Source organism: Lissotriton vulgaris, chromosome 3_1 (assembly GCF_964263255.1).
Source record: "Lissotriton vulgaris chromosome 3_1, aLisVul1.2, whole genome shotgun sequence".
Taxonomy (NCBI): Eukaryota; Metazoa; Chordata; class Amphibia; order Caudata; family Salamandridae; genus Lissotriton; species Lissotriton vulgaris.
The window spans coordinates 187,807,717-187,822,312 of NC_141689.1; the positions used below are offsets into that span (position 1 = coordinate 187,807,717).

Consider the following 14,596-nt stretch of genomic DNA (forward strand, 5'->3'; position numbering starts at 1 on the left):
GTTGCGCAGCCCTCCAGTGATCTGAAATGACAATACAGAAAGGGGAATTTGCATTGCAGGTAAGTGTGGTTGCTTCCAGTTGGTACCATCATATGTCATGCCATTGTTCAATATGTGTGTCCTTGAGCTCTGGTGATGTACAGCATGAAGATGCAATTCCCACTACTGTGCAGTGGAAAGTGACCAACTGTATTCCATCTATATCTAAAGCAAGTAACAAGCTCGAAGGAATTGCGGCTGGAAAGTTAATTATTTACCCGGAGCTACACTCTAGACCACAACACCTTTACCTTTCTATAGTGGACAGATCGTTTGGTATTCTGACAGTGCACCTGCTTTAGTCATTAAAGTGCTGTCCACTCCTTAAGCACTTGTGACCTAGTTTACTACAACGTTTAGAAAAAAGAGGGGCCCCTTGAAACCCAAAAGGAATAGGGCACTTAATCAGTGAGAAAAGAAGGATCCCCTTGGGTAGGTTGTATTATCTATTCTCAGATATCACACATACCCTAACACTCTCCTCATTATACACACATTCCAAGATTGAACGATATGTAACAGGGAAAACAACTTCAACAATTTATGTAAAAATTATATCACATATATTTATTGTTAGCATAAAAATGTTTTTCTCTTTAAAAGCTCATCAATCCATACATTTAATATCACAGAAATTAATAAAAACACAATATTTAAAAAAGATTAATCACAAATGGCATGAAAACATATAAAGAGTGAAAGGACCAAAAGCTAGACATAAAAGAATCAGTCTTAACAGTTTACACATCCGTCCTAACATATTATCACAGGCATGGACATATGCAATCTGTAATTAGCTTTCTTTCACCAATGTCCGATGAACGGATTGTGTACCAAAATATAGCGTTGACACGTTTCAATGGGAAAGGCTTTATAAATCCATCTTTATCAATAATCATATATATACACTCTGTCTTATATAATGTCCATTAAACCCTGAGCTCGTAACCTTGTAGGACAGTAGAAGCTTGGTTATCCTCATTTAGATAATGTAAAACTGGGTACCACATTTTGTTAACTTGTTGCGTCTCCTCTTAGTTGGTATGCCACCTTCTCATGTGCGAGGAGGTGCCAGAGACGTTGCACCCACATTTGTTTAACTAAGATTACTTCCTATGGGTTTTATTTTTAACTTCCATTACATTCTATGACTGCGTGTTGCAGTAAACTGTGAGTGGCCATGTGTGGTGTTGGACGTACTCCAAGGCTGAGCTGGAGTATATTTATTACTGTTTTGTGATATCTTTGGCTGTAGTAACAATGTTTGAATTTACATCCCTTCCTAAAACCCTCTTTAGTCCCTCTCGTACACCCGCTCCCATTTATGTGTAAGTAATCCCCTTTTTGCAGCTACTCCCCTTGTTTTACCACCATTTGCTACAAAAATATAGACCAACATGTCCAAAGAGCTCTACACAGAAAAGGTAGTAGTCGCAGTGGTGAAGGTATCCGTGAGTAGATTAGTGCATAGAATTTTGTAGTACAAGAGTAATACTACTGTTGTATTACTCACGCACTACAAAATTTAATATTACAGTTTCATTATATACTACAAAGTGTCATACCACTGTGCATTACTCACATACTACAAAATGTAATACTACTGTGCATTACTCACACACTACAAAATGTAATACTACTGTGGTATTACTCACATTCTACTAAACGTAGTAGAACTGGGGTATTTCTCACACACTTCAAATTACAGTTTAAGAATGAAGCCCTTGTTTCAGACCTTCTCCGTTGCAGAATTTTAAAATCTCCCACAAATCAGCGCTGCTGATGATTACGCAGCATCTGCCTCTGTCCTCTCTTCTTGCAAGTAATCGTTGACTTTAAGAGGCTAAAGCGATGTAAGGCCCAGCCCAGATAAGACGGTTAATGATGTAAGAACTGGCCATTTATTCAGAAGCGGTGAGCTTATTGATGGAGTCTGATGACCCAAGGCTGTCAAAGCTCACAAGACAGTACCCTTCGCCTTGCAAGGGACCCCACTGCCCCATGGACAACCCAACAGCCCCATGTAGATTTGTAAAGGGCATTTGTGAAATATTCCAGTGCTTGCATAGTGTGCCCAACCAGCTCACCCTCACCAGCAGAGACTGGCACACTCCTTCCTTTGGTTTGTTAATAGTTGCACAGCCCTCCTGCCCACTATAGGTCTGAAATGGTGATATAGCAATGGGAATTCACAATGCACTTAAGAGTAATTACTTCCAGTTTGATTCAAATATGTGCCAGACCATTCTTCAATATCTTGTGTCTGGGAGCTCTGGTGATACAGTGTATGAAAATGCCAATCTCTCTACTGAGCAGTGGAAATTGACCAGCTGTATTTGATATATCCAAAGGAAGTGACGAGCTGCAAACAGTTCAAGTCAGACATCTCCTTTTCTTTTTTTTTCTTACTCAGGATCAAGCCGGAGGAGTTTGTCCCATCACCAACGGAAGAATGGCTGGAAAGGTAATTCACAAACCAAAGTCAAACTCCCAACAAAAACACTATTAGCTGTCTTAAATTAGAAAGATTACTTGGAGTTCTGACAGTGGACCTGGTTTAGTTGTAAAGTGTGGCGTTTGACTACTTGTGACCTACTTTATCACCAAAAAAGCTACGTTTAGCAAATTATATCGTCTTTCTATGTCTTAAATGTTAATATGTAAATTTATTTAATGTCTTAATAGTTTTTATTGCCTTTTGAAAAATAAGTACAGAACTTCAATTGGGCTGTCCCATCTTAAATTATACACCAAAAACTCCTTCCCAGCCTAACCCTCTGCCCTCTTGCCCTTCCCTTCATCCCCAGTGAAAGCCATTGAGTGTATGAGTTCTGTTACAGCTTGTAATCTTGTCAGACAGTAGAGACCTTGGTTATCCTCATTTAGGTAACGCAGCCCACATTATGTTCACCAGTTGTATCTCCTCGTACTTGGTATGCCACCTTCTCATGAGCGTGGAGGTGCCTGAGACTTTGGAGCCAATTTTGTTTAGTTGACAATACTTCCCACGGGATGTTAGTTTAACTTCCTACTTCCATTACAATATATGGCAGGGTGTTGCAGTAACCTGTAATTGGCCATGTGTGGTGTTGGTCGCACTCCATGGCTGAGCTGGAGAATATATTTCCAGCTGTTTTGTTATGTCTTTGGTTGTAGTAACAATGTTTGCATTTGTAATTGCTTCTCTAACCCCCTCTTTATTCCCTCTCCTACAGCTGGCTCCCATTTGTGTGTAAGTACTTCCCTTCTCACCCACATTTACTACAAAAATATAAACCTACGTGTCCGTAGTCCTGTGCTCTGCACAGAGCAGGTAGTAGAGGCGGAGTCTGAGGGGTCTGTGAGTAGGTTAGTGAACAGCATTTTCTTGTACCTGAGAAATACCACATGGTATTTCTCAGGTACTTCAAATTGAGTTTGTAAATGAAGCCCTTTGTTTCAGCCCTTCTCCGTTGCAGACTTTTAAAATCTGCCAAGCTAACTCTGTGTAAGGGTTGGCCCGGATCAGAAGATTACTGATGTAAGACTTTGTCATTTATCCAGAAGCTGTGTCCTTAATGATAAGACCAGGAGTCTGATGACCCAAGGCTGTAAAGCTCAAAAGACAATCCTCTCCACCCTGCCTAGGCCCACACTGCCCCTTGGACAACCCAAATGCCCCTTGTAGGTTCGGAAAGGGCACCCATGAAATATTCCAGTGCTTTCATTGTGTGCACAGCCACCACGCCTTCACCTGCAAAGTCCTGCCAAATTCCATTGTTTGGTTTGTTAATAGTTGCGCTGCCCTCCAACCTTTAGAGATCTGAAATGACCATACAGCAAGGCGAATTCACATTGCAGGTAAGTGTAATTGCTTCCAGTTGGTGCAATCATACATCAGGCCATTGCTCAATGTCTTGTGTCCTAGAGGCTCTGGTGATATACTGCATGAAGATGCAAATTCCACTATTGGCACTGGAAAGTGACCAGCTGTATTTGATCTTTATCCAAAGGAAGTGACGAGCTGCAAACACGCAAGTCAGACATCTCCTTTTCTGTTTTTTTTTTCTTATCCAGGATCAAGCCGGAGGAGTTCGTCCCATTACCAATGGAAGGTTGATTGGAAAGGTAATTGTCAAACTCCCAACCAAAACACCATTAGCTTTCTTAAATTAGAAAGATCACTTTGTATTCTGACAGTAGACCTGGTTTAGTTGTAAAGTGCAGTCCTTGACTACTTGTGACCAAGTTTATCACAAAAAACATGTTACGTTTAGCAAATTGCATTGTCTTACCATGCCCTAAATGTAAATATATTTAAGGTTTCTATAGTTTTTATTGTGTTTTGAAAAATAAGTACAGAACTTCAATCAGGCTTTCCCGTTTTAACTTCTACCCAACAATTACCTTCCCAACCTGACCCTCCGCCCTCTTGCCTTCCCTTCACCCCAGTGACAGTCATTGAGTGAACATCTGTGAGACCATGTTCCTCCCCCTCTATTTTTTCAGGCGTACTGTCCTCTGTTAAAGTGGCTATTGGCCAATGTCCAATAAACCCAGAGCTGTAATCTTGTAGGACTGTAGAGGCCTCTACTATCCTCATTTAGATAATGTAACCTGAATCCCATATTTGTTTACCGAGTTACGTCTCCTCTTAGTTTGTATTCCACCTTTTCATGAGCGAGGAGGTGCCAGAGACTTCGGAGCAAGCTTTGTTTAGTTAACATTACTTTCTATGGGATGGTATTGTAACGCCTTGCTTCCATTATGCTCTATGACAGTGTGTTGCAGTAACCTGCAAGTGGTGAGTTCTGGTGCTGGACATACTCTAAGGCTGAGCTTGAGTATATTTATTACTGTTTTGTGACATATTTGAAACTGACATTTTAATTAGCATAATTGCTCGGCCCCTCTGTACCTTTGACTTATATTTTTTTTAAGTTCTTCTACAATGATGTTTGAGGATGGCAGTGGTTTGTGAGGCGTTGTAGGGGGTGGTGGAGGCTGTTCAGAGGCAGGGGCATGTGAGTCATCCAGTTTGTTTCAGCATTCCACTTCCTGTAATATTTTTTAATGTTTTGAAGTGTAATGTTTTGAAGTGTGCTGGTGTAAAGACCTGCTTTGTGGTAAGGTTTGCAATCAGTATGGTTAAAATTTCTTTCATCTCGGCATCCAGGCGCTGTGTCACATTTTTCCAGATATCCCAGGCATCACCCGTAGACTTCCCCAACTGTTCCAGCTGCTGCCATGATACCAAGTACATATTTTGGGCATAATCCAGCAGTACCTGGTAAGGAGGCTGATGTTTAGAAGTATAGCTATGCCCAACAAAGAACTTCTAAAACCTCCTGCCTGCTTTACCAGTTTCTTCTTAGACATGAGGGATGCCCTTTTATTACTGAGCTTCTTGATAAGGTGCCACTTCTTCTTCAAAACAAGGAACTGGTGCTCTGATATACATTACCTTTTAGGGTGTTTAAAGCGATTTCTGAAACAGCAGCCACTAAATCATCCAAAGCGGCACACACCATGGCCTTTCTTTGCTGGGGGTTAGCTGCGACTAGCATTTTTAGGAGGGGTAGATCACGGCGAAGACGCACCGACATGGTCAGTATCTGGTATTATAAGGTCTAGAGTGTGAATATTAAAGGATTATTTAAGGAATATTTAAGGATTCTGTCCATAGGCTTTGGGCTTGGTTTTAAGTGTGTAAGCGTCCATCAGGTGGGAAAATAGATGCATGTAGTCTGTAGTCTTCTAGAGTATTGGGTTTTAAGTCTACCAGTAAGAAACTGTGTGGTTTCTGAGTAGCATTGTTAAAGGCGTACAACAAAAACTGGGTGTTCTCTTCCAGGGGATACTCATGAATAGTCATAAGCACTAATTAGTCCCGCCCACGTGCGGGACCCCGGGGCAATAGCCAATAATATGCATATATCTACATATATATAAATACACATAAAAACACCCATATATATATAGATAATATGCATATACACATACATATGCAGCCTGAAATACACCCTACCAGGCTAAAAAAACTGCCATTATTGCATGTAACACTTTTTACATTTGCTAAATAAAGACATATATATTACATTATATGATAATGTAAAGAAGAAACACTGCCCTGGGTTTCTTTGAAACACACAACCTTTATTTTCAAAGGTAAAAACAGGCAGGATCATAGAGGCAGATTTAGCCGAGGAAGTCGACGCCGAGGAGGTCGTCGCCTAGGAAAACGCCATCGAGGAGATCGCCGTTGAGGAGATTGCCGCCGAGGAGGTCGTTGTCGGCGTCTCCTGCAGTTAAGAAGCCTAGGACGGTGTCTAAAGACCTGTCTAAGGTTCTTACTGTGTCTTCTGGGAGTTCCTCTTCCTCCCCTGGACTATAGATTGTGCAAATCTCTCCAGAGTCCTCAAGAGCACCTTCACCTGTTCAGCCGGCAACTAATATCTCGCTACAATGGCTGGGGGACATTAGAGAGTGGAAGATAAGGAAAATTATTCTTCCAAGGTCTTATTCCAGGTCACCTGTGTCTGCAAGACCTGCTTCAAGATCAGTTGGTGCACTCTCCGAGAAGACGTGAGCGTACTCCTCCGAGAAAGTCTCCATCAGTGAGGAGGCGGTCTTCACCTTCTTCTAGATCATCACGTCGCCACTCTTCGAGGAGGCGCAATACTAGATCCTCTACAAGGTCTACAAATTCGAAGAGGGGCTATTCGCCGACACTGTCATCAACTCCTCCGAGTAGGATTTCACCGATTGATGATGTGATTACCTTTAATGAGGTTCTCTGTCGTGGAGCAGCTAAACTTAATATCCAAATGCCGGTCTCTACCACCAAGACAACGGTCATTTTCGAGACTTTGCACAAAAAAGCGAACGTCAAGGCCCTTACTTCCTCTGGTACCAGGTCTGTTTTTAACGGAACATCGATCTTCGGATCTCTTGCTGACGATGAGATGTTGCGAATGAAAACAGAACTTGATACAGTGAGAGCTGTTGGTCTTGAGAAAATGAAGGATTTTAAGAAAAAATACCATCCGTACGACAGGAGACAGAACCAGCAGAGGGTTCAAACCTCTCAATGGTCGTCACAGCAGAATCAGGGAAGATTTCAGTTCTCCCAGCGTCGTCCTGGTAGAGGAAGAGGTTGCATTTCCAGGCAGTCTGCACCTGGAAACAAGCAACAGAAACAAAAACAGTGAGCTTTTGTTTCCCCTGGGCCCGTTACCCACTCCGGTGGGGGGAAGTGTTTGTTTTTGCTTGGAAGAGTGGACAAACATCACAATAGACAAATGGGTTCTAAATATTGTAAAGAATGGATATGCCATCAGATTCAAGTCCCCTCCACCTTCCATTCTTCCTCAGAAGACTGTGACCCATCGTATTCATCTTTTGAGACAAGAGGTGTCTGCCTTAATCCTAAAGAATGCCATCGAGGAGGTCCCAAAGACCCAGCGTCGACAAGGCATTTACTCCTGATATTTTCTAGTTCCAAAGAAAGGTCCAAACAAGGAGTTCAGGCCCATACTAGATCTCAGGTGCCTCAACCAATTCATTTGGCAAGAAAAGTTCAGAATGTTGGCGTTACATCAAATAATTCCACTTCTGCATCAAGAGGACTGGATGTGCTCCATAGATCTTCAAGATGCTTATTTTCACATCCCCATCGCCCCAAAGCATCGGAAGTTTCTAAGGTTTTGCATTCAAACAAGCCATTTCCAATTCACAGTTCTGCTCTTTGGGCTAAAGTCAGCTCCTCGCACTTTTTCAAAGTGCATGGCAGTCGTAGCGGCTTTCCTGAGGAAAAAGCACATTTTCGTCTATCCCTACCTAGACGATTGGCTTCTAAAGAGTGCGTCTCCGATTCTGCCTCAGCAACATCTCACGCTCTGCATTCATCAGCTGCGGCGTCTTGGCCTGCACGTAAACTTCAAGAAGTCTATCCTCAATCCAACGCAGAGGATACACTATCTGGGCGCACTTCTGGATTCAAAGGACGCAAAAGCGTATTCTTCGGAGGAGAGACTATCCTCTATTCTCCTCAAGTGTCAAACTCTACTGAAGACTCCTCGACCCACGGCCAGGCAGATCTCGTCTCTTCTAGGGTCCATGGCTTCATGTATTTTCCTCATTCCAAATGCCAGGCTGCACATAAGACCTCTGCAACAGTCTCTGGAGGACCAGTGGTCCCAGTTTTCAAATCGTTGGGAGGAAAAACTGTCAATACCCCAGTCAGTACAGATCTCCATCCGATGGTGGATGCAGCGGAGTCATCTGGTAGTGGGAGTCCCGTTCCAGGAGGACATGCCCAGACAATCGCTGGTGACAGATGCGTCCCTTCAGGGATGGGGCACTCATCTGGGATCGCTTCAAATTCAAGGAGTGTGGTCAGAAGAAGAAAGACTGTATCATATAAACATGTTGGAACTCAGAACTGTCCACCTAGCTCTCAAGGCTTTCTTTCCCGCTATCAAGACATCCTCCCTGCTTGTTCAAACAGACAACACAACAACAATGTACTATCTGAACAAGCAGGGCGGAACGAGATCCAGACCTCTGTCGCTCGAAGCGCAAGCAATCTGGAAGTGGCTTCTGGCTCGGGGTATGAGCATATCGGCGGTCCATCTGCCATGTGTCCTCAACATCCAAGCGGACGACCTAAGCAGACACTTCGCAGAAGCACACGACTGGGTCTTAAAAGAAGAAGTGATAAGAGATGTCTTCCAGGCTTGGGGGACACCAGAAATCGATCTCTTTGCGGACGCCGAAAACGCAAAATGCATCGTCTTCGCGTCCAGATACCCACAACGAGGGTCCAAGGGGAATGCTATATGGATGGACTGGTCAGAGACATTACTCTACGCTTTTCCACCGATTCCACTCATTACCTTGGTGATCAAGAAACTGTACAAGTCCAAGACAGACATGATCCTGGTGGCTCCGGATTGACCACGCCAATGATGGTACCCGTGGTACTCCTGTGTCTGTCCAAAGTACCGCACAGGAGGCTGCCTTGCTGTTCGGATCTGCTGACCAGAGAGAACGGCAGATTGTTCCATTCCAACCTGAAGCTAGCAGTGTGGCTCCTGAGTTCGTCCAATATGGACATTTAGGCCTCTCGCAGGACTGTATGCACATTTTGAGAGAGGCGAGGAGAGCTTCTACAAGAAAGTCGTATGCTTTCAAGTGGAAGCGTTTTTTCATGTGGTGTGTTGCTGAAGGTCATGACCTGATTCGAGGTCAAGAACAGGTACTGTTACCATACTTTCTTTCTTTGGCCAAAGCAGGTTTACAGTATTCTTCTATAAAGGTCCATCTGGCAGCAATAACAGCATATCGAAAGTCCCCCACTCAGGTTTCTTTCTTTCAAATGCCAGTGGTAAAGGATTTTCTGGAGGGTCTCAAGAAAGTTTACCCTCTGGTGCGGGCTCCCTCTCCTCCTCGGGAGCGGAATGTGGTTTTGCCCAAATTGATGGGTACTCCATTCGAACCTATTCATAAGGCGTCCCTTCAACATCTGTTGTGGAAGGTGGCCTTCCTAGTAGCTATCACTTCTGCGCGCAGGGTGAGCGAGATACAGGCTTTTTGTTCTACAGAACCTAATCTCGTTTTACATGCGGATAGAGTGGTGCTTCGCACTCATCCGAGATTCCTTCATAAGGTAGTCTCGGATTTTCACATTAACCAGTCAGTTACACTGCCTACGTTTTTTGCTAGTCCGAACACTCCAGCTGAGAAAGCTCTACACTCTTTGGACTTAAAAAGAGTTCTGAAATTATATCTTGACAAGACCAAGAGTGTTCGAAAGTCTGATCATTTGTTTGTGAACTATAGCCCTCTGAATACAGGCTTGTCTGCATCTAAGAGGTCCATTTCTAGATGGATTGTGTCATGCATTATGTTATCTTATCAGTTGGCATGGAAACAGCTCTCGGGCAAGCCGAGAGCGCATTCCACTAGAGGAAAAGCTGCTACAATAGCAATGCTTAAAAATGTTCCTATTCATGAGATTTGTAAGGCAGCTACGTGGCGTTCGGTCCATACTTTTGCACGCCATTACTGCCTTGATTCTGATACTCCGGCAGATGCTCAAGTTGGTCAAGCATCCCTGAGGAATTTGTTTGGGTAATGTTTATTAGTATACTGTTTACAGAGACTGGTATTCGTCCGCAGGGTATGGGATGGCTTGCTACTCTATTCAGTGCTTATGACTATTGATGAGTATCCTCTGGAAGAGAAGGATAAGTTACTTACCTGTAATCCTAGTTCTCTTCCAGGGGTATACTCATCAAAGTCATAAGCAACCCGCCCTCCTCCCCGGACGAATACCAGGACTGTCTATTTTTACATGTTACCCATGCTGTGATTACACTGTTATACGCCGTCCAAAAAGAACTGACCTAACTGTCACCTGTGGTAAATGATGGGAACCTGGAGGCTCATGGAGGTCTTAAAGGCACGGCGCCAAGTTTTTCAATTGTTACTATGCAGCCTATCTAGGCTAAATCTGCCTCTATGATCCTGCCTGTTTTTACCTTTGAAAATAAAGTTTGTGTGTTTCAAAGAAACCCAGAGCAGTGTTTCTTCTTTACATTATCATATAATGTAATATATATGTCTTTATTTAGCAAATGTAAAAGTGTTACATGCAATAATAGCAGTTTTTTAGCCTAGTATGGTGTATTTCAGGCTGTATATGTATGTTTATATGCATATTATCTATATATATATATGGGTGTTTTTATGTGTATTTATATATATATATATGTAGATATATGCATATTATTGGCTATTGCTCCGGGGTCCCGCACGTGGGCGGGACTATTCAGTGCTCATGACTTTGATGAGTATACCCCTGGAAGAGAACTAGGATTACAGTTAAGTAACTTATCCTTACTAGGGTATTTCTGTTTATCTTTAATGGATATCTGTTGTTTGTCTCTGTGTTTTTTTTAAAATAAAACTAGGTATGAGGCGTGAAGAGCTATAGAACGACTGCTCTTACCCTTCTAAAACAAATTCAGTATGATGTACCATATGCTTAGATTGCGCTGGTGTGAATATTGTGTAAAAGTTTTTTCTATCTCAGGGTGATCCCCACCTTCGTTCTTAAGGCCGTCTACAATCTCCGTGTTTACAAGGCCTGTAGGTAACAATGCATCTTCGTTGAGATTATTCGGTATGCCTTCTTTAAATTTGATGTGTAGAAACCTCAGGGATAGTTCTGTATAAAGATTTTGCCAACACGAATAAAGCCAAAATATTGTTAGGAGTTTTGGATAAACAATGGGAGCATTTTCTAACAGTTTCTTTATAAAATAGACTTTACTGCAAATTGACGGCATGCTAAAATGCAGGAGAACGAGTGCTACAACCTTGTGTCTATAGTCCAGTTTGTGAGACTCTAATGCACCTTCAGTAAGCGTACGTTAGGGTTTTGTAGTCTCCAGTCAGGACCCTATTATCAAACACTGCATGCAAGGTTTTATGCATTGGTTAGGTTGTAATTTTCCACTATTTTCTGGACCTGAATATGCTAGATTGTTATACAACAATTGTTTTATCATTTTCACAGTAGCTAGAGGTAGAGTATTTATTCAACAGATCCTTTAGACTGTCCACATTGATTTTGACACTGTTGTTTACATTTAAGGTGATGCCTTTGACTTTCGTACATAGTACATTGTTAGAATTTCTGTAAATATAGTTCTTGGGCCCAAATTACCTAGGTACTCATCCTTTTCTAGCTCGCTGGTCATATTGCCTAGATAATCACCGAGTTGGGGATCTGCATCCTCTAATTTGCTCAATAAAACATAACAGAGTCTGTATCCTGATAAAGACACCATTCCTGAAGTTTATCTATCACATAGTAAAGCTCTGAACAAGCATGAGTTGTTGCAAAACAGGATATGAAGATCTTTATATTGTTACAAGTTGTGGGGTAGTCTTGTGTATTTCAAACACACTGTTGCGGTTTTGTTATTGATAAACTTGCAGCTGCACACCTCGTAGCACATTGCAAAAAGATATTTAAACCATTCATCAGGATCTGTGATGAAGGGCGTGTTTGACAAGTGAATTTTCCACATAATTCAAGGTCTTGTTTGACAAGACTTTGTTTAATGTCTTGTAATCTGAAAGAAACACATTAGTTATAGATTCCTTACCTTAGGATTACCACCAGGCTTCATACTGGATCCGGAAAATTTTTCCTCCGCAGTACCTCTGCGTGTCGTAAGGTGGCGTCAGTCGGCGTCGTGGTCGCAAAAATGACATCGCAGCAGCTACTTAGACGCCGCCCTTGCGCAGATCCAGGAGAGCGGTACCTAAGTAATTTTTTGACTAACTTTTTCTCTACTTTTGTCGACTTCTTTTTGAAGTCTTCGACTCCGACGGTGCATGGGAGATGCCCGGCTTCAAGGCATGCAGTTCCTGTCATCGCATAATGTTGGTGACGGATCCGCACCACATGTGTCTTTTTTGCCTGGGGCGGGACCACGACCCCAAGTCGTGCTCCGACTTCCGGGCGATGGCGCCGAAAGATTTGTGGGAACGGTCCCGAAAGCTGCTTGAGCACCGGTAGTCGGCTCTTTGCCTTTTGAGGTCCCAGTCGAGAGAGAGGTTGAGGGACTGGTCTTGGCGCCATCACCATTCCGCTTCCAAATCTTCGAAGTCTTCTCACTTGGGGTCGTGTCGAAGCATGAGAAGAAGTCGAAGAAGCAACGTCGCTCTTTGACTTCTCCTCGCCGTTCGGCCGATCCAACGAGGCACGCTGGTGGTGCCCTTCCCGCGGCTCCTCGCTTGGAGCCCGAAGAGTCAACTCAGTTTCCCTACCTTACCGGAACCTGGAGCGACTCTCGCCTAGCTTCATATGTTCTATATGGTCTACGAGGCGATGCATACCATCTTTGGATGGACCGACCCTGTCGTCGTGCCTTTGGGCCCCGCATACTTGGTTTGGGGGCCTAGGTCTCCGGCCTCGGCGCCACAGACCCCCCTTGGATCCATGCCTGTTTTTCATTGCTGCCCGAATTTAAAACAGAGAAACATACAGCGTTGAGCAATTCCCGTACACGAGAATAGTAGAATCTTCGACCCCGGGGAGAGAGGAACGCGCACTGCTGAGGCTTTCAACCCGTGATTGAGCAGTTAGAAATAATTAAAGAGGCGCTGTGAGCACGAGCTGAACCCCGGGGAGAGAGGAACGCGCACTGCTGAGGCTTTCACCCGTGATTGAGCAAATTAGAAATAATTCAAAGAGGCGCTTGGAGCGCGAGCTGAATGCTGAAGTCGTGAGGCTTACGGACATAGCAATATTATCATTGCTTGGATTGCCGAGTGCGCAGATAGTATTTTCACATATTAAAAGAGCCCATGAAAAAGTTGATAAGGGTTCTCGACTTTAATACCGGATGGATTGTGAATAGCCCTAGTCCTGAAGAGGCCAGAACTGATTGGCTGAAACGCGTCGACCATACAGAGACAGCAGATACATATAAATAATTCTGATTAATTTGAATAGTGTGTTGAGGGATCTTTAAGACATTGGGTTAAATTATTTCCACCTAATTGTTTTCCTCATATGAGTCTGCGTGATCTCAATAGGAATGTCTGTTTAAGGGTTTGGTGAGACATCCTAACTCGAAACAAAGGGCTTCTATTCTGTTGTATATATGTAAAAACTATTTGTATATACAAACGTGTTTTGAAATCAGAAATGAGAAATATATAAATTTTCTTACTTGATAAAAATAAATAATAAAAATCATTTGGTAACAACCACTTACGTGTCTGTGGGTCACGATGAGAGAGGAGGCTATATAAAAGAGATAAAATTACTTAGTGTGGTCACAGTGATATAAACACTAATATAGGGAGTACTTTAACTTTATTCCTTATTATTTCAAATTATAATACATACCGTATAACCAAGGTACCAATTTCTTATTTGAATCCGGATCAGCGCCAGTTGACCTGGATCCATGCCTGGATCGGATCGGCGCCAGTTGACCTCGTTACGTCTCTACCGGCGCAGCTTCTGATGGCACCACTACCGCTTTCAATGCCCGTCATCCCTCAGGCCGGCATTGACCGCGGCCTCCATCTCGACATGGACGCAGAGCCGGACTGGCGGCGTCCGACGCCGGTCCCGGTGCCAAGTGGGGTTTTTGTGCCCCTGTTCACTCCTGGAGCCTCATTTCAACCTGAGTGGCATCCAGACAATGAGGAGGGGGACTGGGAGGGGTCAGGTGACCCTTTAACTGACCAGCTAGGTTCTGACCAGGACTGGAGAGAGGGACTGCCAGTTGTCTCTTCACTTCTCCTGACCGTGGCATGTTGTCTCTTCCTACCGTGGCTAGGGAGGAGCGAGCATCATACGCAGTGCTGTTGCGTAGGTGGCTGAGGCTTTCAACCTCGAGCTTCCTCTGGTGGCGGTCAAGACTAACCTCCTGACAGAGGTGCTTCAACCGGCTCTTTGGTGACCCTGCTGCCATTTAATGAGGCCCTCACCGTCGTCCTTTTGGACACGTGGTCCAGGACCAACACGTGGGCTCCCATGGACAGG

The 14,596-nt window shown here is 43.6% G+C and overlaps 1 protein-coding gene across 1 annotated transcript in view; it reads left to right on the forward strand.

The window, feature by feature from the left end:
• The window catches only part of LOC147726190 (uncharacterized), a 606,971-nt gene that overhangs the window by 262,081 nt on the left and 330,294 nt on the right, over positions 1 to 14,596 (forward strand). The window contains exons 7-8 of the mRNA XM_086960284.1: positions 2,453 to 2,503; positions 4,096 to 4,146. Coding sequence (XP_086816410.1) covers positions 2,453 to 2,503; positions 4,096 to 4,146 — 102 coding nt within the window. The remainder of the gene's footprint in view (positions 1 to 2,452; positions 2,504 to 4,095; positions 4,147 to 14,596) is intronic.